Below are 25479 nucleotides of genomic sequence, written 5' to 3' on the forward strand. Positions count from 1 at the left end.
TGAGCACGATTTCCACTTCAATAGATATTACCAATTACCATTATTTTGAGATTAAAGGAGTCAGATCCACTCTTGTCCGAGTGAGGACACAGGGAATTGTAAGAAATGGTCGCAACCATTCACAAATTGAAGAGCCAATGGGGCTTCATCCCCAGCAATGAGGAAACATCAACCCGCCAACTCAAGTAGGGTTTTCAGCTTCCTACCGACTACGACAAAGAGCAAAAATTTTTTCCCTTGGGGTTTTTCCAACCCCAGAAGAAGTCGGAGGAATCCCTGATCATTTCTGTTATCATTGAACAAGGACAGTATCTACCCCTTGGTTTCTCCCACTTCAGGATTTAACAAAAGGCACCTGATCCAGTGAGCCTCACCTGCATCCCCGCAGCTCTGCCATCATTTCCCCCCCATGTCTCTCTAAGGATGGCAGAGGTCAAGAGGAAAGGAGGCCTGTAGCTTGTCTAAGTCTCCACGTGCCCAGGGCTGTGTGGGAGTCAGGAGATCGGTCAAAGATTCACATGGAGTTCTCCCAAAGCCTGGCAGTCCCAGATCATAGATCCCTGTGCAGATTTCCACACGGACTTTAGGAAAGAGCCCCCAGAATACAGGGGTGCTTCTGACCCATGGCCCAACTACTGGGCCAATGGCCAAGAATTCTCTGAAGGAAGAAGGAAAGAAATGGTGTCCTGGCTAGTCAGAAGGAAAAGCTTTCCAGAAGTCCATTTTATAAGCCTTGGATTCTAGCCTCCTGGAGAGGCGAGAAGTCATGAGAAGTTCGCAAAGGGCACAAAGAGAGAGAGGAGTGTGTTTGTATGTACAAAACGCCAGCATATGTGTGTGCAAGAATGTTTTAAGTAATTAAATGCAGAGCTTAAATCAGATGGATTATCCCAGGGTTTCACAGACCAGTAGCTTATTTTTGGTGGACCTCTGAGGAGCCAAATGATTTGTCTGCACTTGACATCAAAGAGGATAGCTTGTTAGTGCTTTTCCTCTTCTCTCTGTAAAGGGAGGTTTGGCAGAGCTCTGGCTCTAACTCAGGACTCAAAAGTGTTAGGATTTTCTGTGAAGTCTGCTGCTACGCTTACGTCCTTCCTTTCCTGGGACTGGGAGGACAACACAGGGCTGAAACAATGGAGCATTCGGGAAAGTCGAATCTCAAAACACTACAAGCTCCAGAGCAGGAACCCGTGAGATGGAGCATTGTGTTAAACTAGGAACAGATGAGAAGACCCCAAGAGGAGTTTCTAGAAAGTTCAAAGAACGCTCCAAGGGGGAAATAATGCAAACCAAAACCAGAAAAAGGGAAGAGAGGGGCCATGAGGGGATGCAATCTGCCCTTTCCCCCAAACTATAGCGCCCAGTTAGTGGAGGAAGGTACCTTGAGACATAGCTTCTCTTATGGCTGTGCATGAGCTCTCTCTTCCTGGCACATCCCTCAAGCCCCAAACACTGTGTGCTTTTCCCCACCGCTGTGTCTCTGACTGTGCTATCCAGATCTACCCCTTAGAACTCTTTTGCCTGAGCCAGGGGTCTCCTCAATCATCTACTCAATATCCTTGGAGCTCTAACTGCCCTCCACGTAACACACGCCCATTAACTTAATCCTTTCTCTCTGGTTTTGTTTAGTTGGGGATGTCTCATTTCCAGAGATGTGCTCAACGTTCCTAGAGGTGAGGAACCACATATTTTTGTATTCCCCACAACGCAGGACACAATACCTTACCATATCAGGCACTCAGTAGCTCACTGCCGAATGAGTGTTTTTTTTAAGAACCAGAATTTATACCCATTAGGTCACTGAGCAGAGTTCATTTTTCAGAGGAGAGAAATGATGCATACTGAACATTCTGACTGCTTTTCTTTCTCTTGGGCTCCTGCTAGGGGCAAACACAGTCTCAGGCATGGAAAGCAAGCTTTTTCTGTAGGCCTCCAGAAGTCAACAAGAACCACGGTGCTGGGGCTCTGACAGCCCCTTTTTTCCATCAGAGCTTGCTTTCCCTCACCCTCCACGACTTGACCATCAGCAAATCCTTCCATCCCTCCTTCCAAAACAGATCCCCAATCTTCTGGCTCCTTTGACCTCACTCATGACTACCGAAGCCCAGGCCACCACCTCTCTCACCCACCATGTTGGCATCTAATGGTCTCACTGCCTCTGCAGCTTGCCCCCCAACAAGGTAGGCAGAGGAAACTTCTAGAATGGTTAACCAGATGACGTTATTTCCTGCTCCAAACCCTCCAGTGGGTTTCCATTACACCTGAGAGGGGAAAAAACTCTGGCTTCCCAACATATTTGCCAGGGGCACTGGGAGGTCCTGGATTCTCATTACATGCTTCAACTCATCATACAAATAAACTCTGTAAATGGCCCATGAGGCTCTACATGATCTGGCCAGCCTCTCTTGCTGCTCTCTGTCCCAGCCTTCCTGCTGTGTCTTGAACATACCAATCGAAAATTCCCTCTCCCCCTGCCTCACATCTCCTTGTTTTATTGTCTACCGTGGCCTTGATCCCCATAAGAAAATGTCATTTTTGGATCTACTTATAGGCTTGTTTGTTTCTGCATTTATGGGCTGTCTCCCCTGGAATGTAAATTCCATGAGGGCAGAGGGTTAATTTTTCCCATTCACTGCTCTATCTACTCCATCAGAAACAGTGCCCAGCATACAGAAGGCACTTACTAAATGTGTCTGGATAGAAAAATCTTTTGGGATACTGGTGTAGGAACTACTTGCCAGCAGAGCTCTTTCTAATGTCAATATTAATGCTTAAAGACATTCCTAGAGATCAGAAATCGAAAGCCACGATTTTATAGCTCTTTTTAAAGTTATGTAGTTGAAATTTCTCATGACGAGAACAGAAGGCTTTTAAAAATGGCCACAAACCTTCCCACAAAGATGTGCTCAACAAAGATAGATCTCGCGGGGCTGAAAAGAGTCTTGCCAATTTCTGTTTACCCATTGTGCTACTTTAGGTTTGTTTGCTTGGGGTCCAGTTCAATGAAACCAACGTTTCTTGAACACTGGAATTAGGTCCTGGTGAATATAAAATGATTAGCACAGGGCTCTTACCTGCAAAGATCCTAAGGACGCACGGGGAAGACCGACACATGAGCATCATATTTGTGGGGCGACCCAGGGTAGTAAACGCAGTAAATGATAAAGCAGAGATCTGTCCGGGGTCTCAGGGAACAATTCCTGCATGAGCACACCTCACAGTCAGCAAGGCAAACAAGGTGGAAAGAAACCCTAAGCTTTGGGAGAAACCCCGAAGAGGCAGACAGAGTGTGTCACGGAGGAACAAGCAAGTCACTTTCCAGGAGTCTGGACCGTATTTGGTGCAATCACGGAGAGAGTCTTCTACTGCACCTTATTTATTCCAACACACAAGTGTTGGGTAGTATGGGATAGGTCTACTCTTTTCTTCCATAACCAACAAAGTTGCTCATCACCAAAAAAATCCCACCTAATGTAGGAAATGGAGAGAAGAGTGAGAGGAAAGACAAGGGCTGAGACTTTGGAAGCCCACTCAAAAGTTAATCTAACAATTAGATAAGAGGCCACCATAAAGGAATTTCACATGGAATCCAGTGAAATTGTGTACCTCTTACAGAAAGGTATGTGGCTTTATTGAGAGGATGGATGAGTGGGAGGAAGCCAGACAGACAACCACTGTCATCCTGAACGAGGAGGTGCACGGGTCACTGGGTAGCCTGCGAGGCTGGGAGGCAGACCTTGCTTCCGCTCCAGGCCCCACGGGGCAGGCCTCTTTACTTCTGAGTCTCAGTTTTCCCCATCTGTAAAATGGGGGGAATTATGTCTAGGCATCCTGTCTAGCTGCTGTGGGGACCGGGATTGTGCAGGGAAAGCACCTAGCACCATGGGATACTTGGTGCCATGACCCCAAGTGCAAATCAATCCTGAACACAATTATCCCATTAAAAACTCTCCTTGGGGATCAGAAATTGGGTATCTTATTTGCTGAGCATTTAAGGATTTGAATCTGCCATTTGAGATATTTTTAAGGCCTTCATTGTTCAATCTCGTATTCAACTTGGAAAATACAGGGAATTAAAAGGCTCACACAATTGGGAACTCCCTGTATACAGTGAGGCACTGCGCTTTTGAGAAGAGCCAAGGGGATCTTCAGAGGGAAACGCTCAGCTCTGTGGTTGGGAAGGGAAGCTGAGCATCGGGAAGGCAAGCCCCGGGGGCTCCCAGGGCTACACAGCATGGGTGAGGGAGAAGGAAGGACCCGCCTAACTGAACCTCGCCAAGCCTTCCTAGACTACAAGCAGAATGCATTTCATGCTTGTTGACTCAGGTAAAGGCCCTGATTGAATGGTTACCCAAAGATAAAGACCAGGGATGGTCTTGAGCATGTGGCCTGAGGCTTGACAGATGTCTTGCAGGGAAATGTAGAGCGGTCCTTTTCCTAACAGGATACTCTGCGTGATCTGCTCATTTGTCGTATTTGTCTGCATTTTGCTAACTGCTTCTCTCCTCCCTGGTGTGGACGGTCCTAACTACAGTTCAGCCACAGGCGTGGTGTGCCGTCCCGAAGAGACTGGTCTCTTCCACCTGTCCCCATCCATCATCACCTGAGAAGCCTCACGCGCCTTATTGCTGTTTTCAGTTCTGACATGATTTATTGACCATTTTAACGGATAATTTGGGGGGTAAATGCTCAGTCCACAGGCCTGTGCTCTGAGAACAGCCGCATCTTTGTTGAAAAGCTGGGCTTCTGACGTTATTTATGGACTACATGATATGACCCTGCTCCCCGGTCCGCGGCTCATGAACTCACACAAACCTCTGACTCGAGCTGGGCCAGTCAGGATCTCTCTCTAAGGAATCTGCGATGGGGGCCCTGGGACAGTCCGTTGCTGGGTCTTGAATGGTGCGGGGTACGGATGCATGGAGAGTGGAGCCCACATGATCCTGCAGAGAATGGCCTCCAGGATTCTTGGTTAACGTCTTAGGAAACCCACTGGCAGTGTCTGCTCTTGGGTCCCTAAGATGGCACTGTGTCTAGTTATTTTTTTCCTTTGGGTTATTTAGCAGCATTCGAGATAAAATCATGATAGTAATAATTAACATTTATTGAACCTTGACTGTGTTCCAGACTCAGAGAGCCACATTCTATGTCTCATTTAGCCCTTCCAACATGTGATGATATCCTTTATACTTAAGAAAACCAACTCAATCTTATCAATACTGTCAAGACTGCACAGCTAAGAAGTGAAGCTGGGATTTAAAACTGGGCTGATGGTCTACTTTCAAGGACATACACAGCTGAGAGAACAATTCTGCCTGTGTAACCCCTCCAGCACCCCGCTGTTGGCGAGCACCCTGCTAAGATGTCTTAGCTGTTAACCCCCATCACTTCCACTGCAGTGATGGGCTTCGATGTTCCTGCTGGCAGAAGCATTCTGAGACCTTTGAGGGGAATCCCTTTCAAGATGGCCGATGGTGTCCCCCCTGAAGACCTCCTCCTCCTGTATCAAATTCACACACATAGGGGCAGCTGGGTGGCTCAGTCTGTCAAGCCACTGCCTTTGGCTCAGGTCATGATCTCTGGGGTCCTGGGACTGAGCCCCAAAAGCCAGCACCAGGAAAAGAAAACAGCAAACTGGTACCAGAAAAACTCAAACCCAAGGAAGGCATTAAAAGAGGAATCAGGAAATTGAGTGAGAAGCAGCATTCTTTGGAATATCATTTTTCTATTTTATGTATATACAATCAATCAAGAAAATGAATTATGGACAAAACAAGCAATCAGAAGGGGACTGTGAATATTTTATAATCTCGAAAAAGTAAGGTGCTTCATCCACAAAATGAGAATAGCATGTTTCAAGGGGATTTTCACAATGATAAGAAGATACACCAGAAAGTCGTGTCAACCATGAGTTCTGCAGCCAGATCCATGATGGTTCTGGAAAGGAAGTTCTGTTGGGCAGATACACACGTGTCCTTGAGGAGGGAGTATCAATCACACAGATTGAGCAGCCGGACACAAATGGGGTGACTGGCCTCATGGAAGGGGTAGGCAACCTGCACTGAAATGAACTCAAATTTCCTAGATGACATTTTGACTGCCCTGTTTGTGTCCATTCTTTTTTTTTTTTTTTAAAGATTTTATTTATTTATTTGACAGAGAGAGAGAGATCAGAAGTAGGCAGAGAGGCAGGCAGAGAGAGAGGGGGAAGCAGGCTCCCTGATGAGCAGAGAGCCTGACGCGGGGCTCCATCCCAGGACCCTGAGATCATGGCCAGAGCCAAAGGCAGAGGCTTTAACTCATTGAACCACCCAGGTGCCCCTTGTGTCCATTCTTAACATTCTGTCCCACCAGCCATCCCTCAGGAATGGCAGGACCCTGAGCTTATACCCCAGGTGGCAGCATCAGAAAGATGTAAATTAATACATTGATTCTTTCAAGCCACACCTGGAATATTCCTTCCCATTTCTCACGGTGCCCCCCAAGGCTACCTCCCAGACTCTCAAGGTTTGCAGGAACATCCAGGTGCTGCAGGGTCTTTTTTTCTGGGAATTCCCCCAGCCTGACTTGGAGGAGAGCCACCTTTCAATCAGAACAATGTGCTATTAGCATAAGAATATACCAGTTTAACCGTAACATATATTTGTAAAGTCATTTACAGCTTGCAAAACACTTTCCTATGCATTATCTCATCAGGAACCCTGCATTAATTATCTTAAGTAGGTAGAGTTCATTATTGCAGTTTACAAAAGAGGAAATTAAGGCTCCAAGAGGTTGTGACCATTAGCGATTGACAGAAGTGGAAACAGAACTGGGTCCTCTTGCTTAAATGTTGGTTCTCAATATAATTCACTGTAATGAGGCTTACATCCCTTCACCACTCCCTCTAAGGCAGAAATAGCCCAAGAAGCATTTTCTCTTGAATCTCCCCTGCATAATCCTACAGGGGGTTGGGGGTGGGGGAGAGACGACTTCACTACTCTTATCTGCTCTTACTGCCAAATGTACTTCATATGCCTCAACACTAGTGTCAACTTTCTACTCAGTTCATGATCCCTTATTTACACAGTCTAGACTGGATATCAGAAAACAAAGTAAATTGCCTCGTGTCCAGAAATAAATGCTTCAGCTCATCTCTCGCCTTTGAAACATTCCTGTCCTTTAACTTTAAAAAAAAAAAAAAAAAAAAGGCCACTGTTGAAGGGGATTGCTAGGTTGGGGGCGGGGGGAATGGTGACAACTACACACTGCCAAGAATGACTTCAGTTCCATCCACTTGATACACACAGAGAGAGACAGCCCTGGGCTTCCTGCCTACACTGTTCTTTGCAGGGCTTGTCTCTGGCTGTGGCAGTGCAATCCTTTGGCAGTCCCTCGTGCAGGATGAGGCCTGTCCCCACCTCACTGCCTGGTGCTGCAGATTGCGGTCACACCAATGTCTGCCCTCCTCCTATGAACCACCTTCCCAGTCTTCACATCTGGTCAGCATGGCTCACTCCACTGCATCATGGCTCCTAAAACATCCTTAGGCCACTCTCCGCCATCTGGAGAACCCCAGGTCCAAAACGCTTACGGAAGCCCGCACTTAACCATGGGTGTTAGACACCCAGCCCCAGCCTGCCTGACGGCCTACCCGGTAATATCTTTTTGTAAACGAGAAACCCAGAGACTGTGATGATTCCAGATGGTCCACTTTACAATTCAGGACTATGTGGTTAGAAGCATAACTTTTGCAGGCCTCATTCGTGTTTTCAAACCTTGGTTTTTAGCTTCCTTCTCTGGCCCTCTGCTCCCTGGCTCTCCTGTGAGCCCTGGCTTCCCAACACGAAAATGTCAAGGGACAGAACAACTGGTGTTGTTCTCTCTCTCTCACAGAGAGCCGCTGGTGAGGGCATGGTCTCAGGCTGTGCCTCCTGGAAGCCCCATCCCAAGATAGGCACCAGGGCTGGATGGCACAAAGTGAGAGGGGAGCGAGGGGCTTCCTTTCCCCCAAGCCATCAGTGCAGAGATCAGCAGCCCTGATCCCCAACTAAGCCTGAAGGAAGGTCTCTGGCGGGTATGCACATTCCCAGGAAGCACCAGTGCAAGAAATCTGATCATTCAGAGACCACAAACCATTTTGCATCCGAAATGCACTATGGAAACCCGGTATAGTACCTGCCTCTGAGGGCTACTGGGAAACTAATGAGATGACATTGACAAAAGTGCCTGCACAGCATCCATGTCCTGGGAGTGCCGGTCTCTGCTTCTTTCTCCTGCTCTGCGCCATTCATCCTCAAAACCCCCTCCCGTAGATGGGGGTCGTGGGGGCTTCACTATCTGCTGATGACCCGTGATCTGCCCTCCTGGTATCCAGTTTCTAAGGCAAATGCAAGATAGGTAGGGTGTAGGAGAGCTCAGCCCAAACTCGCTAACCATCCTTAACTAGGCGAGGATGTCTTGGAAGGACACCAAGCGTGAGGATGGGCACAGACAGAGCAGTGTGGGATGATACTGTCAGCCAGTGGTTCTCAGACTTGGCCATCTGTTGGAAGCACCTGGTGAGCATTCAAAAGTGCAGATGCCTCTGTCCCAACCCAAGATTTTCAACTTCGGTTGGCCGGAGTATCATCCAGAGCCACCACTGAGCCAAAGCGGAAAGATAAGTGCAAAATGAGATCAGAACCACAAGAGCATGGGATGGGCTGTCTCAAAGCCCTTTGAGACGATGATACCTGAGGTTCCCTTTGGCTTCACCAAGTGGAGTTCTGACATTTCCACATCCCAAGTCACTGGGCAGCATGCCAAGTGTCCGTCTGGGTCACTGTCACACAGACTCTCTTCTAATATCCTAAAAACAGTATGACCTTGCAAGGAACTCTGTACAGATTCAATACTGGCAAAGAGGTTCTGTGGATTGGGGTATTTTCAGGAGACGCTGAAACACACATGCACACACATACCCATAAGAATCATCTACAGGTGGATCTGATCTTCAGGAATCCGGGACCTAGAAATCTTAGCATCTGTTCACATTCCACTCTGTGCCTGGGAAAAGGTCTGTACAAGCAACCCCCTCTGGGGTCACAGTTCCATATTTTCAGGGGTGCCACTCCAAAGGCCACTTTCTTTCTTGTCAATGAAATAAAAATCAGATGGAAATGCGTAGAGAAAGAAAACCGGCCAACCATCCTAAATTCTGAGTTATGAGTTCCTAATTCTAGTTTTTGTTCCCCTGCAGTCAAAGCCACTCTGTCTGTGTATGTCCCCCCAACCTCCCCTGCAACCCTTTCCAGGGCTGGCATTATCTCCCCCAGCCAGCACAAGTCAGAGTAGCCAGAGCCCACATCAGGCCTGATGCTCCTGCTCTGCCTTTCCTTCATGTGTTCCCTCACTCATTCACTCTTCCATCAATCCAACCAACAGTCATTCTTTCACTGTAGCTATAAATTAAGAGCCAGAATGATCCTCCTCTTTGGAGCCAAAGCCTAACTGTGGCCTCTCCAGGGCTGACCCCAAGTCTTCAGTAGTGCCCCATCACCCTTGGGGGGAAAAGGGAGCCCCCTGTCGGCTCCTGCCTCCTCCACACCTCTCTGTACCCATCATCCCAGGCTGCCCTGTGCACCACCTACTCAGGCTTCTTTCAGTTCTAACTGCTGTTCTCACCTTGTGGCCTCTTCCCACCTGCTTCCTCACCTGGAACTCTCTTCCCCCTCATCCCCTCCTGCGTTCACGGATGCTTACAAATCACGTCACACTCTGTCAGGAAGCCTCCCCGCTATCTCCTGGAGTTGTCTGGCTTGGAACTGCTCTCAGAGGAAATTTCTTTTCTATCTCTACTGTAGCCCCTGCTCACTGTTTCTCTTTGGACAAGAGTCTCCGACATCCCCGTGCCCCAGGAAAACAAATGAAAAACAACCGGAATCCTTTTCCAACCCCCTCATATTTTTTTCCCATTTTAGTAAATAATCGGACCTTCTCGAATGGCTCTATCCTGGACGGTGCCTCTGTCGAGTGGTCCCCCAAATGACTCAGGAGACTTGCAGCAGACAGACGGTAACTTTATACAGCAGCCCCCAAAAGGAGATGTAAACACCGAAGGGGGCACTGGGAAGACATATTCCCGATTCATACAAGAGCCAAAAAGTAAAAAGGGAACGTCAGAGGATTAGAGTGACAAGCTGAGGTCTCTTTGCCAGTAACCCAACCACATTCAACTTGATTTCCTAGACTTGCTAATAGACCACAATCTAAAATATCTTTCTCTCTTATTACACACACACACACACACACACACACACACACACACTCTGAGACACAAGAACATGAAACGAATTGAACGTTTCCTTGGTGACCATTTAAATGCTAAGACAGAGAGAGAAGAGTATGAGGGTGAAGTGATGAAAACAACTTTTTCCCATTTTAATCCACAACCATGGAAAATGCTCACAGAGTTAGAAACAACAACAATGACAACTTCGTTAAAGCGAAGCCTGGATTCTAGCGTGACGGACTCCCACACTGGACCTGTGACCAAAGCTAGGGGACCAATGCAGGTTTTCGGGTGGGGGGCGCTATCTTTGACTCAGGCACTGGGAATGGATGGATCTTCAGAAGGAAGGTCCAGGAGAGGGAGGGAGGGAGGGGAGAAACAGGGCAGATGACTCAAGAAGCCACTGACCCCCTGGCCTTTGTGTTCGCGCTGCCCCCACGACTCCCCTGGGAAGTTTGGTTTCTCGCACTATGTGGGGGCCCACCAGGACAGGCAGGGCCACATCTCGAGGTGCCCCTCCTCGAACAGGATCCAAGTGGGACTCTGGCGCTGCTGCTTCCCGACAGGCTGGACCCAGGAGCCACCTCCCACTGCATGCAAGAGTGGCATGGGGGGCAGGATCAGGGATGGGATGGCCCTCAGACAGCAAGCCCAATAGCCCCAGGGCACATGGTGGCCCTGTAGGTCCCAGAACTTTCAGTCCTGTGCCAGGACACCAGAGGGCTCCCTCAGGATGCTCTCGCTGACCCCTGGAGTGGTTACAGCAGACCCGGTGGGTCATGCTGCTCCACATTTCTTTCTGATCAGCCCAGCCTACAAGGACTCCTCCTTCCTCCAGACTCTCAAAGCCCCTGAGGTCCCTGCCACTTATGTGCCGCTTACCAAACATATCCTGCCCCCCTCAACCACCCCCACCGGTCTATTTGTCTGCAATCTGTCCCAGACTTCCAAACAGACTGCAAGGTTCTTGAAAGCAGGGTCCCTGCCTTTCAGACCTTGGCGGTCCCCAGGGTGCCCAGCATGGTGGCTGAGAAGTGTCAGGTGAGGCCAGAGGCTCTCTTAAAGTAACACTTTTGTTTAGTGGTTAAGAGAAACATCCAACAGATGTGTTAGGTTTTTTTTTTTTTTTAAAAGGACCCTTATAAAATCCAAAGAAAGCATTAGTAAGGATCTGCTGTCTAGTGGTATCTGGACCAGTTGAAAACAGGATATGAAAAAAAAAAATGCTGAGGTTCTCACTGAGCAGGAGGGACTCAGCAGACAGAAGTGGACAGTAGATGGCAGTCTGTCCCTGTGTCAGAAGTGGTCACAGTGCCAGGAGCTACGCATGGAGGCTGCCAGGAGAAGCAGTGAGCTTCTCCAATAGATGCACCATCCCTGTCTGTGTGGACCCGAAGCCGGGAGCCAGGAGACTTCTGAAAAGCACATCTGCGAGCACATGCACTTACACATCTACCAAGCCCCAATACCTGGACCACACGCACCTGCCACAAACTCTCCCCATGAAGAATCACGGGCATGTGCATCCCAACGGGCTCTGAGCATCCACGGCCCGAGCTCTGCGAAACATCAGGAACTTGGGTATGAAGACAGCCACTGCCCTGCAGAAGGGATGACCGCTCCTGACCAAGAGGATTCCCAATCATCATTCACACTAAAAAACAACACTCCGGGCAGGAGCCCGGCATGTGCTGTTCTGTTCTCACACTGCTCCTCACTGCTCCTCACTGGAGGGCAATGATAGGGTACCCGTCTCCCTCACCAGCTCACCAGCTCCTGTATCCTCAAGGTCAGGGGCAAGGCATTCGCCTGCATCTTCTCCAACAGCTAGCATAGGGCCAAATACTAAACAGCAACCAACATGATGTTTCTCAAATAACCTTTGCACATATATTTTCCAAGTGTCTAGAGAAGGACTGCCTTCATTTGTATGCAGTGATACCAAACTCACCTGTGACCAAGAGCCCAAATTTGCAGATAAGCTTGGCAGAGGAAGACATGGAGTGGGGAGTCTCGGAGGGGAGCAGGAAAAACCTTTCCCAGTGAAGAGGCAGTGAGCACCATGACCTCAGCCTTGGGACAGGCCCAAAGGAGACATAGAGAACACAGCTCTGGACCCTTGGCCAGGCACGTCATTCTCTGAGCCCGGCTCTCAGCATTGCACAGTCTGGCCTCCCAGATGACCTGTCATGCACTCATTCACCGACACATTTCTGTAGCAGACACTGCTCAAGGTGTTGGGGTACACGAAGATGAAAAGTCCAGATCCTTTCTTTGCAGAGCTTGCATTCTCGTGAAAGGTAGGAATGCAAATAAAACTTGGGCTGTTAAGTGCTATAACACAGGGAGGCTGGGGAGGGAGAGGCGGGCTCTTTGGGGAATGCAGGGAGACTTTCCAGAGAAGGTAATGGTGAAGCAAAGATGTGAAGGATAATTTTCATATCCTTGGTGAAGAAGGAGGGGAGGGCATTCTAAAGACAGAACATATCCTCCAGGGCCATCTCAAATTCAAGAACAGATTTATATTTCTGCCATTCATGACATCTTATAATCAAGGGACATTTCTCTTTACATTTAAGGCACATCCTCCCATGGATCAGCCATCCAGGTTCTTCTGCTAATCCCAGATTCCCACAATAAAGGGTGAGGAAGGAAAGACTTTAGGGATCACCAAAGGTAGTAGTCCTCAGTGATCTCACTTAAAACCTGAGCAAAGTGAAACCTGGTGTGGTGTTCAGGGACCCCCCCAAAATTGCACAGTTCATCTCTGCTGGAGTTTAGGGCGGAGTCTGGTCTTCTTCCTCAGAGCTTAGGATCCTTCGGATTTAGCTTACTGAATTCTGCTACCCACAGACAGTTTTATTCCATATAAACCTCTCCCTACGCTCCCAACTTCCAATCCAAGATCTGCCACAAATCTGGCAAGCTTGCTTCTTCAACACTATAAACATACACTCATCCGTATGTTCAATAACTTATCTGGCATCACATAACTTAATTTCCTCCTCCACCCCCTCCATGTCTCTGCACATAAGTCCTGCAGGCCAGTAGGGATACCTGGAAATCCCAGGCATGGACCACAGTGAGGCTTAGGGAGCAGCAGAATCACAGAAGATGTGAACTGTCGCAACTGGTGGGGGCCCTTGGCCTTCTAGTGAGTCCGGCTCACTCCTTTTCCACAAGGGGAAACAGAGGCCCAAAGAAGGAGAGTGACTTGCTCAAGGTCACACAGCTAGTTTGAGTTCTTTTGCCAGGAGAGATGGGGCAAGCTGTTCCAGGTAGAAGTTAGGTGTCAGGAGAGCTGGGCTTCTTCCTAACTGTGGGACATGCTTGCTGGCATCCAGGTGATTCCCAGAGCTGCACTTTCCTCCAGAATCCAGTGGAAGCAAGGGACAGGCCCTATGAGCCACCAGGAGCAACAGACACGGTATGGAAAGAATCCCAGACTACGAACGTGATACATATTCCCTAAGGGATAATTTAGAACCTGGGGTGGGGGGGGAGAATAATTTTTAATTCTAGGGTCTGGAACCTAGAAACAGAAGGAGGGGGGCAGTACATCACCAGGACCCGGCTATAGCTTCCAGCAACCAAACAAAGTCATTCTCATTAATTGCCTTGAAGAGGTAGTGAGAGTGGTGATGGGAAAATCAGTGGAGGGAGAAGGAAGAATAAGAGCCTCCAGTTATGGCTTCAGAGATGGCAACATGCACCCCCAAGCACCCCTGTGTTTTCCCTACTTCTGGTACTGCTCAGAGATAGACATGAGGCAGGCAAGTGCCAGGGCTGGGGGGTCTCCAACTGCTGTGCATCAAACAGAGCCTGGGGATCTAGCAGCAACCCCTACCCCAAACTTTCAGCAAGAAATCTACATCCACTTTGACCCCGGTGTAAATGGAAGGAGTTCCCGAGCGTATTAGGAAGGCCGTTTTCCAAATTCTGAAGGACCCACATGTTCTCCATGCAGATTCTCTTTTACTTCAACTCCATGCAACCCTCATCACAGGACTCGAGAATGCTGGGACCTACCACCTCTTGTGGGCGTGTGGATCAAAACCAGATGTCCAGCTCCAATCTCATAGAGTTTACAAGGAGGCAACTGTGGCTTAAATCAATACCCCCATTCTGGAAGGGCAGATTCCCTTGTCAACAGAACGGGAAGTGAAGGGGGAGGGCTGATGGGAGCTAAGACAGATCGGACACATGCTTGCCAGCAGGTGGCTAAAAAGCCTCAACATTTGTCTTGCACATGAAGAAAACACAATCTGACTGGCGGATGATGGACTTGGGATGGCCACAGGCTTCAGGATAGAAGGCCTCAACAGCTAGTTGTATAACTGTAACCATATCTCTCAATGTCAGGTAACCTCCGTCTTCCCATCTGGAAACGAGATTATCCTGGTCATTGAGATAATGCCATGCGATATTTGTAATAATGCCTGGTACCCAGTAAGTATTCAGATATTAACTATCACCATCATCATCATTATCACCACCATCATCATTATCAGTCATCTTAAAGGTGGGTACTTGTCTTAGCCAGAAACACTGACACTAAAAGGCACTCAATGTAGAAGCCGGTTGATAAGCATCAGGCTTACCCGCATGCCAAACCCAACTCCACTCAACTCTGTGTGCACTGGGAAGGGTAAGCCAACTTCACGAGCATTCTTGGCCAAAACAAAACACTATGGCAAATTCTTTGCATGACTTTCTGCCTCTGACGAAACCATTTCCCAAAGATAAGAAGCGGGAGTTCATTAAGGGTGTGCCAAGATGCAGTCTAAGCAAGGCTCAGACTATAGGAGGATGGGGCCATGGCAGAATCCCAGGATGGTGGAATTGCAATGGGACTTGGAGGTTCTCTAAATCAAGCTCTCTTTTACAGATGGGTAAATCAAGGCCCAGTGAGAATGCCGAGGGTCACATAACAACAGCTGGTTAATGACAGAGATCAGTCTCAAGAGTGATCCCCTACCTCCAAGTCAGCAGGCTTTCTGCTGCCCAGTGTTGCCTGATATCACCTCATTGGCCTGAGATCTTTTGAGATCAGTAAGCTACTGTTTACTCCTACAGCTCTGGCCTTAAATGAACAGGAACCTTAAGATTTTCAAAAATCCCTGACTAAACAAATCCATAAAAGATCTGGGTCTTTTCTACAAATGCTGTTAAAAAGTGAGCAATCACAACAGACCACACCAAAGTTCACTTCAAAATCTGTTCTTTCTCCAGCTAAATCAAACTTATATTCAGAGGTATAGAGTTAGGCTGAGAGCCACAGACAGCCTCTGGCAGTTACCAGTTAAGACCGCTTGAGAAGGACCAAGGCATAGATGGGGACATGAAACAGCCAATGCATTTTCATTATCCAGAGGTGCCTGCCCTCTTTAGTCCCTTAGCATTTTTAGGTAGGATGAAAGGCCGAGTTACAGAAAATGATGAACAACAAAAAATGCTTTAATGACCTTGGCCTCTCTACACAGGCTTTCATAGGTTCTGAAGTTGAGTTCTCTGTAGGGTTTATCCATGCCCAGCCTTGATCTTAATAGCAATCTGTCAAGGGTAGAGCAAGATACCATCTTTACTGGCCTCATACTTCTTAAAAGTTCCCACATCTCCAACCTTATATACAAATGATCTGAAAGAAGCTTCTACCAACTTTTCCCACAAGCTGGCCCTTCAGCAAGAAGCAAGAGTCACCAGCTCCACATATCATCTAATCTGAGCCAGGCAGCCATGTACCTCCCACCCGTGACAGAGCTCTGCAAACGGCACCTGCCCACCCAGGGCCACTCTAGAGCTCACGTGTCCCCCAGCATGTACACGTGTATCCCGTGCTCCTTTCTCCCTCTGCACACGTCTGTCCATGCACAAAGTACATCCACAGACCTTATCAGCAGCACCACACGGGGCTTACGCTTGTCTCCAGTAGAAGATTTGGTCCCTCTCCAACGGACCCGATTTTAAATAAAACTAAACCTAAAACCCTAGCAACGGTCATTAGTTCACCATCTCCACCGCCAGAAACCGCCTGCCTCATTAAAGAGTAAAACAGCAGCTGGTGAGGTCTCCAGGCGGGGTGGTGGGTTTTAAAGATCTTCTGTGCCGGCCTGACTCCCCTCTCTCCTTCAGCCAACTCGCGGATTTACATTCCCTCCAGTTGGGGCCAGAGCCCTGTAACTGCTCAGGAAAAGGTCTGGAGGAGCCTGGAGCAGAAGCCGCTGCTCTTGAATAGAGGGGAAGCGGAGAGGCCTGAACATCTGATCCATCTGGGAGTGGAACTGCAGGGATGAGAAATGTTATGTAATTAAACTCTGCTGGCCTGTCCCGCCTGGGGAATGTGAGACCCATCAGCAGTGACCTCTTCCAATCAACTTAATTGGCCCAATCTCGCCAAGAAAAGCAACAGAATTGGTTTAGTGCCTCATGGAAATAGCTTAGCTCCTGACTATTTATGGCCACTGAACTCAAGGATGGGAGCCTGACTCTGAGCCAGGAGTTGACAGCGCGTGCTGACTGCTGGGAGGGCTTGGAGGCTTCACTGGATTCCCTTGCCTCTCTGGGCCACCGTTTCTGTCTCTGGGGGAAGGCGCCGTAACCGCGCGCTGTGTCGGGTGCATGGCACTCCGCAGACCCAGAGCCTCTTACCAGGCAGGCTCTTGCCTCCAAGGACCCACGGTCTAGAGAAAAACAGACTTTCACAGCAACCCGGGATGGCTGGACTTTCCTCCTCTTTTATTCAAATATGCCAAGGACTGCGGCCATTTCCTAAAAGTCATGTTTGTTTTAGTGTCGTGGTCTACATAGCTCACGTTAAGGAACAGGCAAATGTCTCTGATCATCAAGAACATGGATTTGGGGACCACCTTTCTTTGGAAGCATTCAAGGACCTTTTATGGATACAGATTCCCATCAGCTGCAATCTAGGCTAGGTTGCCTTGGTTTATTGGGTGAGTAAACTGAGGTAGTTATAGAAAGTTCTCTTTGCACAGTGAGGGAGCAGTAGACATGCAGTGGGTGTTAAGACTATTCTGTCAACTTGGGAAGGGGTGCAGATCCCATTTTTATTATGGTTCACGGGCATGCTAATGCCTATGTTCAATGAGACTTCCTCTCTGAGTAAAGCTTTGTATTCCTAAGCACTCAAAACTTAGGGGGAAAAAAAGAGGGAACTTTTCTCCTTATTGAGTCGTTACTGAGATTAGGACACTGTCCCAAAGCCACCCTGCCTCCAAAGAGGCACAGCTGAACTAGAATCAAGGTATTCCCAGCACCTTTGGAAATATGTGCCACAGGATCTTCAGACCGATGGTTCAAGCCTTTATCAATTCTCTCTTACACGGATGAGTTTTACCTAAAATTAAGCTAGGACCTCAAAGTGACAGCTCCGATGTCACAAATTTAAAACTGTTAGGAGTCAACTAAAGTCTCCCCCGTTATATGCCCTCGTGTGATTAGAACCTAGTAAATGAGGTTCCCTTTGACCTGGTCCAGGTAAGCTGGTATGTGTAGCCAGAAGCCCACCCTCCTTGTGGTATGAGGAAGTTGCCTCACTAGCTGTCCTAAGGTACAAACGCCACCAGACTTCACCTTTCCTTTACTTCCCAAATGCTCCCGGAAGCCTACAGCTCTTGTTCTATGTATACGTTTTACACTTAAAATACACATCTGAGCATCCAAGACAATTCTCATCTTTCCTCAGGCACAAAGAATTCCTGCAAAAACATGTGCCCTACCCCTGGCGAGGGCCGGGACATATATGCCTCCTACCCTCAGGCTCTAGCTTTCTCTCAGTCACTTAACCTCAGCCTCACACTGCGCGCGTGCGTGGGCCCAGGCCCACGCACATACACGCACACCGGGTTAGCCGTATGCTCACAGCCCAGAAAACATCGAAGTGAGCAAACACTCCCAACCCGCATCCTCCCTGATCCCAGCTTCTCCATCGCCAGCTCCACGTATCAGGTCTCATTCTTGCTAGTGAGACCTGCACATTCCCAGGAACTCAATCCTCCGCTGTATCAGGACCTGTCTTCTGACCTGAATTGTGGCACCTGCTCTGAATCATCGGCCCATACCTCCTACAAGAAACAGTCACATCCCTCAGTCGCCTCCCCAGAGCATAAAACCATACATCATCCCTATCGTTATGCCCCATTTTTACTTAACCACAGTTACATTTCAAGTCAGCTTCCCTTTGGCCCCCAAGGTCCACAAACATCTCTAGAAACTGAATTACAGTTCTTGAAGAAACCTCGACTAGCATCCAGCTCTCTTCGCTCCTCTTGGCAAAACTGCAGCAAGTCAGCTGAGTCCAAGAAGGAATTTTTCCAGGGCACTGTGCCATGCCCCAGTACCCAGCAATGGACTCGGCATCCCGTAGGCATTCCATAAATTTTAATTAATAATCAATATTAACTGGTGACAATGAATTCCTTTATTAAATAAGCCACCCATCATCCAGCATAATATAACGCGTGTCTCTGTCCCCAGGCGTGCAAAATGTATTCCTCTCCTCACTCCAGTCTTAAGTAGACATTCTCCCTGTTCCTCACCTAGTGCCAACATACAGGACTTTTCCCCTTAAATGTACACCCCTCATTCTAAGCCTTCTCCAATTCCTTCCTCTCTGAGGAGGTACAGAGGGGCAGAAGGCAAAAACCAACCCAGTCTCCTTCTCTGCAAATGCCTTTTTTCTCCATAATGAGTGCCTGAGCCCATTTTCTTATCCCCTGGCTACCCCAGGACCATCCTAACCGAATTTCCCCATGCACACTCTTAAAGTTCACACGCTTTTCCCCACAGAGAGTCTTCCCCCAACCCCCCCACACATCCCTTTGGTAATCTTCAGGAGGCCAACTTTCCAGACACGTCCACCTTTCGCTCCTCCACACAGCAAACCTCCCATGCCACACCCACTCCATGTGTCTGTGCAGACATGCACAAGCCATCTGTCTTCGACACACTGTACCTCTCCTCCTGCTCTGACACCCTTCACAGGCACAGATTTCTCATTAGCTACACCTATGTTCCCACATGCTCTCATCTCCTGCCAGTCACACATATGCCCATGCAACAGACTCCCCAGAAACATACACCTCCACGGCACACGGAACGGGGTAGAGCTCCAGCTCTCTGACCACCCGCTGCCCTGCTGCCTAGACTTTCCAGAAACCTCCTTCCCTGAGCACACAGAGTAGCCAGCGGACCTGGATCTCCCTCCATAGGAAAGCAGACCTCATTCACACAGAACCCTGTCCTCCACTTCCAGCTACAAGCCAGTCCTTACCAAGGCAATATCTCACACACTCCTTGCTGCAGGCCGGCAGACTCCGGGTTTTCCTCCCACACTGTTCACAGAGCCTGCTTTTCTCTTAGTCTCCCCCCAGCTCCCAACACCATACCCAGGTCTAAGTGTCTGAGCCCAAGGCAGAGCTGGTTGGATTTTGTCCCCTGAATTCTACCTCTCAACTTTCTCTGTGCAGTATATCAGGAAGGAATTGGGGGCTGGAGGGGGTAAGCTAATATGCTGGAGAATTTCTGAGTGTAGGGAAAACAGAAGGGATTGCAAAGTTCCCTCTCTTACAACTTTCTCCCCTCCTGATGTTTAGGGCAGCGGGCTTACATATTTCTCTTGCTCTCTGTTCTGGAGGGTGGGAGAGGGCATCTCTTTATGAAAAAGCAGGTCGTCCATAATATTCTCTAATAGGTGAATTACAAACAAGAGGTTCCAGGAGTGACACCCACCTCCGTTTGGGCCACCCCTCCCAGCTCCCGCCCTCAGCTCTTCTCACACATAAACAATTCCCCCCAGCTCGGTGTCCCAGCTCTCCAGCTCTGAGCCCAGCGCTCAGGCTGGGTCCAGGCTGCGCCTCCACTGACTCTGAACCTGCCATCCGCCGCCAGAGGTCGAAAGCAGGCGGTCTAGTTCGATGTTTTCCCCCACCTGGAGTACCTCCAGACACGCGGGGTGGGGGGGGGGGGTGCTCCTTACCGGTTGGCAGCCCTCACCCGGTTCAGCGCGAGGTTCTCAACTCCATGCATTTGAAGCGCAGCGGAGGAACGAAGCAGCCAGCACCCCCCACCCCCAAAAAAACAGCAGCGCCTCCTCGCCGGGTACCCACTTGTGCCCAAAAGCAACAAGCAGAGTCCCCTCCCCCACCCTAACCCCTCCTTTCCCGAACCTTCAACTCCCAAGCGTCCCAGATTTCATTTAGAGTGTGAGCAGCGCTTTGGGGCAATGGGGTAATTTGGCCCACCCGGGGTCCTTCTGACTCCAACTTAGCTCTGCCAGTCCCTGGTCTCCCAGCCTTCCCACACCTCCGCCTCAAATTCCTAGAGCTGGCCTGGAGAAATCGAGAGGAATTCCCCAGGGACGTCCTGGCCAGCGTGCCTGCCGCTCCCCGGCCGGGTCCCAGATGCGTGGGCTGCGCGCGGAGCTCCAACATCTACGCAGAGACCCAGGGTGGGGTAGCCACAGGGTGGGCGCTGGCCACCACGAACCCGGGGTGCGTGGCCTTTGCCAAGAAAAGCTTTCGGGAGAGGTAGGGTACTCCAGGACAGGTATGCCGCGCAAGGCGAGGAGTTGCAACTCCCCAAATTGGGAAGCCTGCGTCCGGGTCGGTCGTGAGCTCCGAGTCCCCTCCCCCAGCCTACTCCCGGGCCTGGGGAGGGGGAGGCGTGCGGGGAACCCCGAGCTCTGGGGAGCCCGGCACCGAGCGCGTGCTGGGGAACAGCCGCGGCACACTCGCGTTTTTCCCGCGCGGGATCCGTCTGCCACCCCCTTTTGTTACAGGATGCGCGGGGAGCCCTCTCTTGCAGGAGCAGACGGGTGTGTTTGTTGGGGGTTGGGGGGTGGTTCTGCTGAATCTCTTTGCTGCCCTTCCGTCGTCCCTATTTCCCCTCGCCTCCGCCCCCATTTCCAATCCAGGTCCCTTAAACCTGATCACTTTCCCAGATTCTGGGAGGTTTTTTGGGTAGCCGAGGGACTGGAGAAGAGGTGGGGAGGAGTGTCCGTGTGTATATGTTTGTGGTGGGGAGGGGGTGGCTGCGGTCGCGCCTCGGCCTGGGCAGATCCCAGCGCAAACTTCGGGGAAGGCACAAGCCCGGGAAAGTGAGTGAGTGAGACACGATGGGAGTGGGGGCGGGGTGCAGTTGGGGTCTCCCCTCGCTTGTCCACAGGAAAATCTCCCCACTTAACGCCCCCACCCTCGAACCTGCCCACCCAACGTGCCCGCCTCCCCTTACCGTGGCAGAAGTAACCATGGCATCCGTGTGACTGTTTCCAGGGACGTCGACATGAAGAGAAAGGTGGACGCGAGCTCGGTCATTCAAAGTCTCCCCCACCCCGCCGCCGCCACTACCCAGCAGGGGAAAAAAAGACAAGAAGAAAGAAAGAAAGGAAAGGGAAGAAAGTAGTTGCGCCGGGCTCTCTCGCGGGGCCGCGCGCGGAGCTGCTCGGTAGGGAGAGGAGCCTTCAACTCTGAGTCCCGTGAACATAATCTGCGCGGTTATAACCAGCCAACCCGGCCAGATGGCTCCGCGCTCAGCGCCTTAACCCCTTCCGTGCCGCGCCGCCCGCCCCCGCGCCCGCCGCGCGTTTCGCCCGCTCGCACCCCTAAGCCCCTGCGGCTTGGGGCTCGGGGCCCAATGGGGCAACGGGGTCATTTCTCCTAGCCTGTCTTAAAACAACAACAACAACAACAACAACAACAACAACACAACAACAAAAACTTCTAAATTAATGGTATACTTCAGTATCCCCTTTTTAGAGACCCAGGGGGAAAATAGAAAACGAAATATTCATTTTTTCACTACATTTTACATGTTCATGTCTTCAGCCTGCCTTATTTGTTCTTTTTCTTGAAAAAAATTCTTTTTAATTTTCTTTTTCTTTTCTTTTTATTTAAGATTTTCCTCTCTAGGCAGAAGGGCCTTTCTTGCCCCTTCCCCCTGGCGGCTTGGGTCTAATGTGCAAACTCCTCCTCCAAACCTTAGACCCTTCCAGCTCTAGATCTCTCCCCACCTCCTATCAAGCCCACCCGTCACTCCTTCCCCCACCCCACAACACGAACACGCCCAAGGACAATCGTTCCCCAGCGAAAATGCTGCTCCCAGGGACCAGCACCCAAGACGCTGTGCAGGCCGTCAAAGACAACGAGTCAGAGAGGTAGGGGGCGAGGGTCAGGGGGACCAAGGAAGGGGTGGCCCTGTGTGTTTGCGCGAGTGTGAACGCGAACGTGGAAGAGGGAGGGGGAAGGATCGAAGACTCCCATTTGACCCAGACACCGACTTCTAAGCCCCTTCCTTCCAAACTAGGATGGGGCCCTGCAGCTGAGCACCCATCCAGCACCCACCAGTCTGCACGCGGGGACAGCGCGGGGAAGCAGAAAAGGCAAGCCACAAACAAACCTCTTAGTAGCGCTCCCAAAGTAGTGACGCTCACTCCCCCACCCATAGATTATTCGAGGAAAGGATGGGAGGGAGGGGGCAAAATCTCTTATTTCTCGATAATTTTAGCTGCCCATTAGACCCCACTTGTTCTGAGATCGTTCTCTCTAAATTTACCGAGTTAAGTCATATTTCTTTCTTCCATTTGCCATCGAGAGAAGTGGCGGGGGTGGGGTGGGGGTGTCGCTTAGGAGTCAAGGAGAAATCTAGAGCCTCTGAGCAGAGTTTTGAGCTCCTGACCCCCCTCCGGGGCAGTTACCCGGGCGTGGCGGACTCCCATCTCCGGGCCCCCCACCACTTCCTCCCTGTAGCCTTTGCCACCCTTCGCCCCGTATCTCGCCAGGACCTTTTGACTCACACGCGCGATTGGGGGAGGGGAGCAAGTATGTATCCGGTCTCGTCCCTGCCCTGCCATTCCAGGTGTCTAAGAAGCAACCCACTCGATGTTTCAGCCGGGGTCCAGGTTCAAAAAAACAAAATCCAAATTCTTTGGACTTGTTTGAGAATTTGGTCAAACACGGAGAAACATTGCAATGTCCTACCAGATCAGTCCAAGGTGGATGCAGAGAGAGGCGGCGGGGTCCGGGAGGAGGTAGGAAGGGATATGGAGCCTGGGGGCTGCGTACTAGATAGATTGTACCTGCCTCATCATTATCCTGGCAGATGGAGGCTGCCACATCGAAAACGGCCGGAATGGCCCACGGAGGCCCAGGGGCGGCGCTCCCGCAGTCCCTGGGAAGAGTGGGGTCCTCCTTCAGTGCCGGCCTCGTGCCAAAATGTCGAGGTCTTCCTCCGGACCAGATTAAGCTGCGGAGTTGTTTCCTCCACTGGGCACACAGTACCATGAAGGTTTGGATTGGGCGTGATCTGCTGGGTTCTGGTTTTCTCCCTCTGCTCCGACCCGCCTCCCTGCCCTCCCCCACTTTCCGCACTTCACCCCCACCTCCTCTGTCAAACGAGGGATTCAGGCCCAGTTTGAGCTCCACTGGCCAAGGTCTAGGGGCTCTTTTCTGGAGCTCCAGGTTCACCGGTAACCCAGGGGTTGCAGGGAAGAGTTGGTTGGCTCCTGCTGCAGTGAGGAAGGGGTTAAAAACATGTGCGGGCTGATCCGCCTGCAGCTCCTCGGTCACTGGCAGTCTGGAGGGAGGAGGGGAAGGGAGGGGGCAAACTTAAATTTGAAAAATCAGAAGGGAAAAAAAAGAAGAAAAGGCAGCAGTGAGTTTAAGACCCGATTTGTTCTGCAGATGCCTTGCACGGACTGGCGGCCACAGTTTGCCAGGACCTAGGCAATCGCTGGAAGAGTTTGTATTGTTTTCTGACTGGGGGGGGGCGGGGGGGGTTGTTCTGTGCTGGTGGGTCTGTCTTTGCGTGCAATCAACACGCCTTGTAATATGAGAGGTGACACCTTAATCTTGCCAAATATGTGTGGTGCCTTTGGTTGGGGGGGGGGGTGCAGAGGGAGGGGCTGAGGGAAGGAGAGAAAGAGAGAGAGAGAGAGAGAGAGAGAGAAGCAGACAGAAACCAAGGGTAAAAGAGGCATTTTCTTCACTTTTTCCAAATGGAGAGCTACTGGTCCTTTCCTTTGTGAAAGACCTTTTTTAGACAATCTCCCCGAGCAAGCAAGCTGCCTTTTCCTTCACTGTTTTCCTTAACATTTCAGAGCTAAAGATTCTTTTCTCTCTAAAGAAGACTTGGGACAGATGCCCAGGTCTCTCTCTTGACTTCCAACAGCATAGCAAGGTGATCAAAGAAGGTGGCCAGAGAGAGGAGTAGAAAGCATATATATTCTTTAAAAGAGTAAAAGATGATTGCGTATAATGTGATGCATTTTGGAACTGCAGAACATTGGGACTTCTAAGCAAATCTGTTTTTTTTCTAAATAGGGGAAGACCTTAATGGTATAGATAGCTCAAGCAAAGAACAGAACTAGGAAGTAAGCTGATGAGCTCATGCCCCGTCCACAGTGCTGGGTGTGGAAGTACATCCAGGACTAGGTCTTTTCCGATTCGCCAGGTAATGGCCTCTCTCCAAACTGACTCCTTGGTCATGGCCTTGGCCATCTGTCCATCTGTTGACTGTATTTTTAGGTCGCTAAACTTTTTCTCCCTGCTGCTTCTCAGTGTAGGGCCAGACTCCTGAAAGTTGTTTGTGAGGGCAGGAATTAGATCCAGTGATTGAAAGCCCCCTTTCAAAACCTCTCTTAAAGCAGATTTCTAGAGCGTGCCTTCTGCCCACCCTTATCTTCTGCAATAGCACCACTCTGTGGTTGAAACACTGAACAGAAACGAAATGGAAATGTTGGAATGAATTATGCCTTTACCTTTGAAAAACAGTATTGATGTTTCAGTTAAATGGACTGTGTGTTGGGGGGTGGCGGCGGGGGGAGGGTGTGGGGTGGGGGTGGTTGCTCAGCATGTGGCAAAGGAGGGGGTCTTGGGCCGTAACTGGATGTGGTTAATTCATTATGACATGGTGACCCAAGAAATGAGAGTCTTGGGCCTAATGGCCTCCAAGGACCCTTTCCTCTGTGACCACATGTGGAAGAGACAAGCTCAGTTCTTTGCCCCAGCACCGCAGAGCTAGCCTTGAATGTTTGTCCTCTACCCTTGTGGGTTTTTTCTTTCTTTCTTTCTTTCTTTTTTTTTTTTTTACTGTCTTAGATTGCTAAGCTATACTCCACACCTTAGCTCATCCTAAAGTGTTTGCAAGTTGCCTTTTCTGCTGCTGGAGGGCACTGGGGAGAGGTCTGCAGAATGCTGGCACCTGCTTTCTTCTGC

General features: G+C 49.9%; 1 protein-coding gene across 1 annotated transcript in view; it reads right to left on the minus strand.

The window, feature by feature from the left end:
• The window catches only part of NTF3 (neurotrophin 3), a 67125-nt gene extending 45374 nt beyond the window's left edge, over positions 1-21751 (minus strand). The window contains exon 1 of the mRNA XM_032874810.1: positions 21500-21751. Coding sequence (XP_032730701.1) covers positions 21500-21751 — 252 coding nt within the window. The remainder of the gene's footprint in view (positions 1-21499) is intronic.
• Positions 21752-25479: the final 3728 nt, after the last annotated feature.

The sequence above is a fragment of the Lontra canadensis genome, unplaced genomic scaffold, assembly GCF_010015895.1.
Source record: "Lontra canadensis isolate GAN:19392208 unplaced genomic scaffold, GSC_riverotter_1.0 scaffold53, whole genome shotgun sequence".
In the NCBI taxonomy this organism is placed as follows: domain Eukaryota; kingdom Metazoa; phylum Chordata; class Mammalia; order Carnivora; family Mustelidae; genus Lontra; species Lontra canadensis.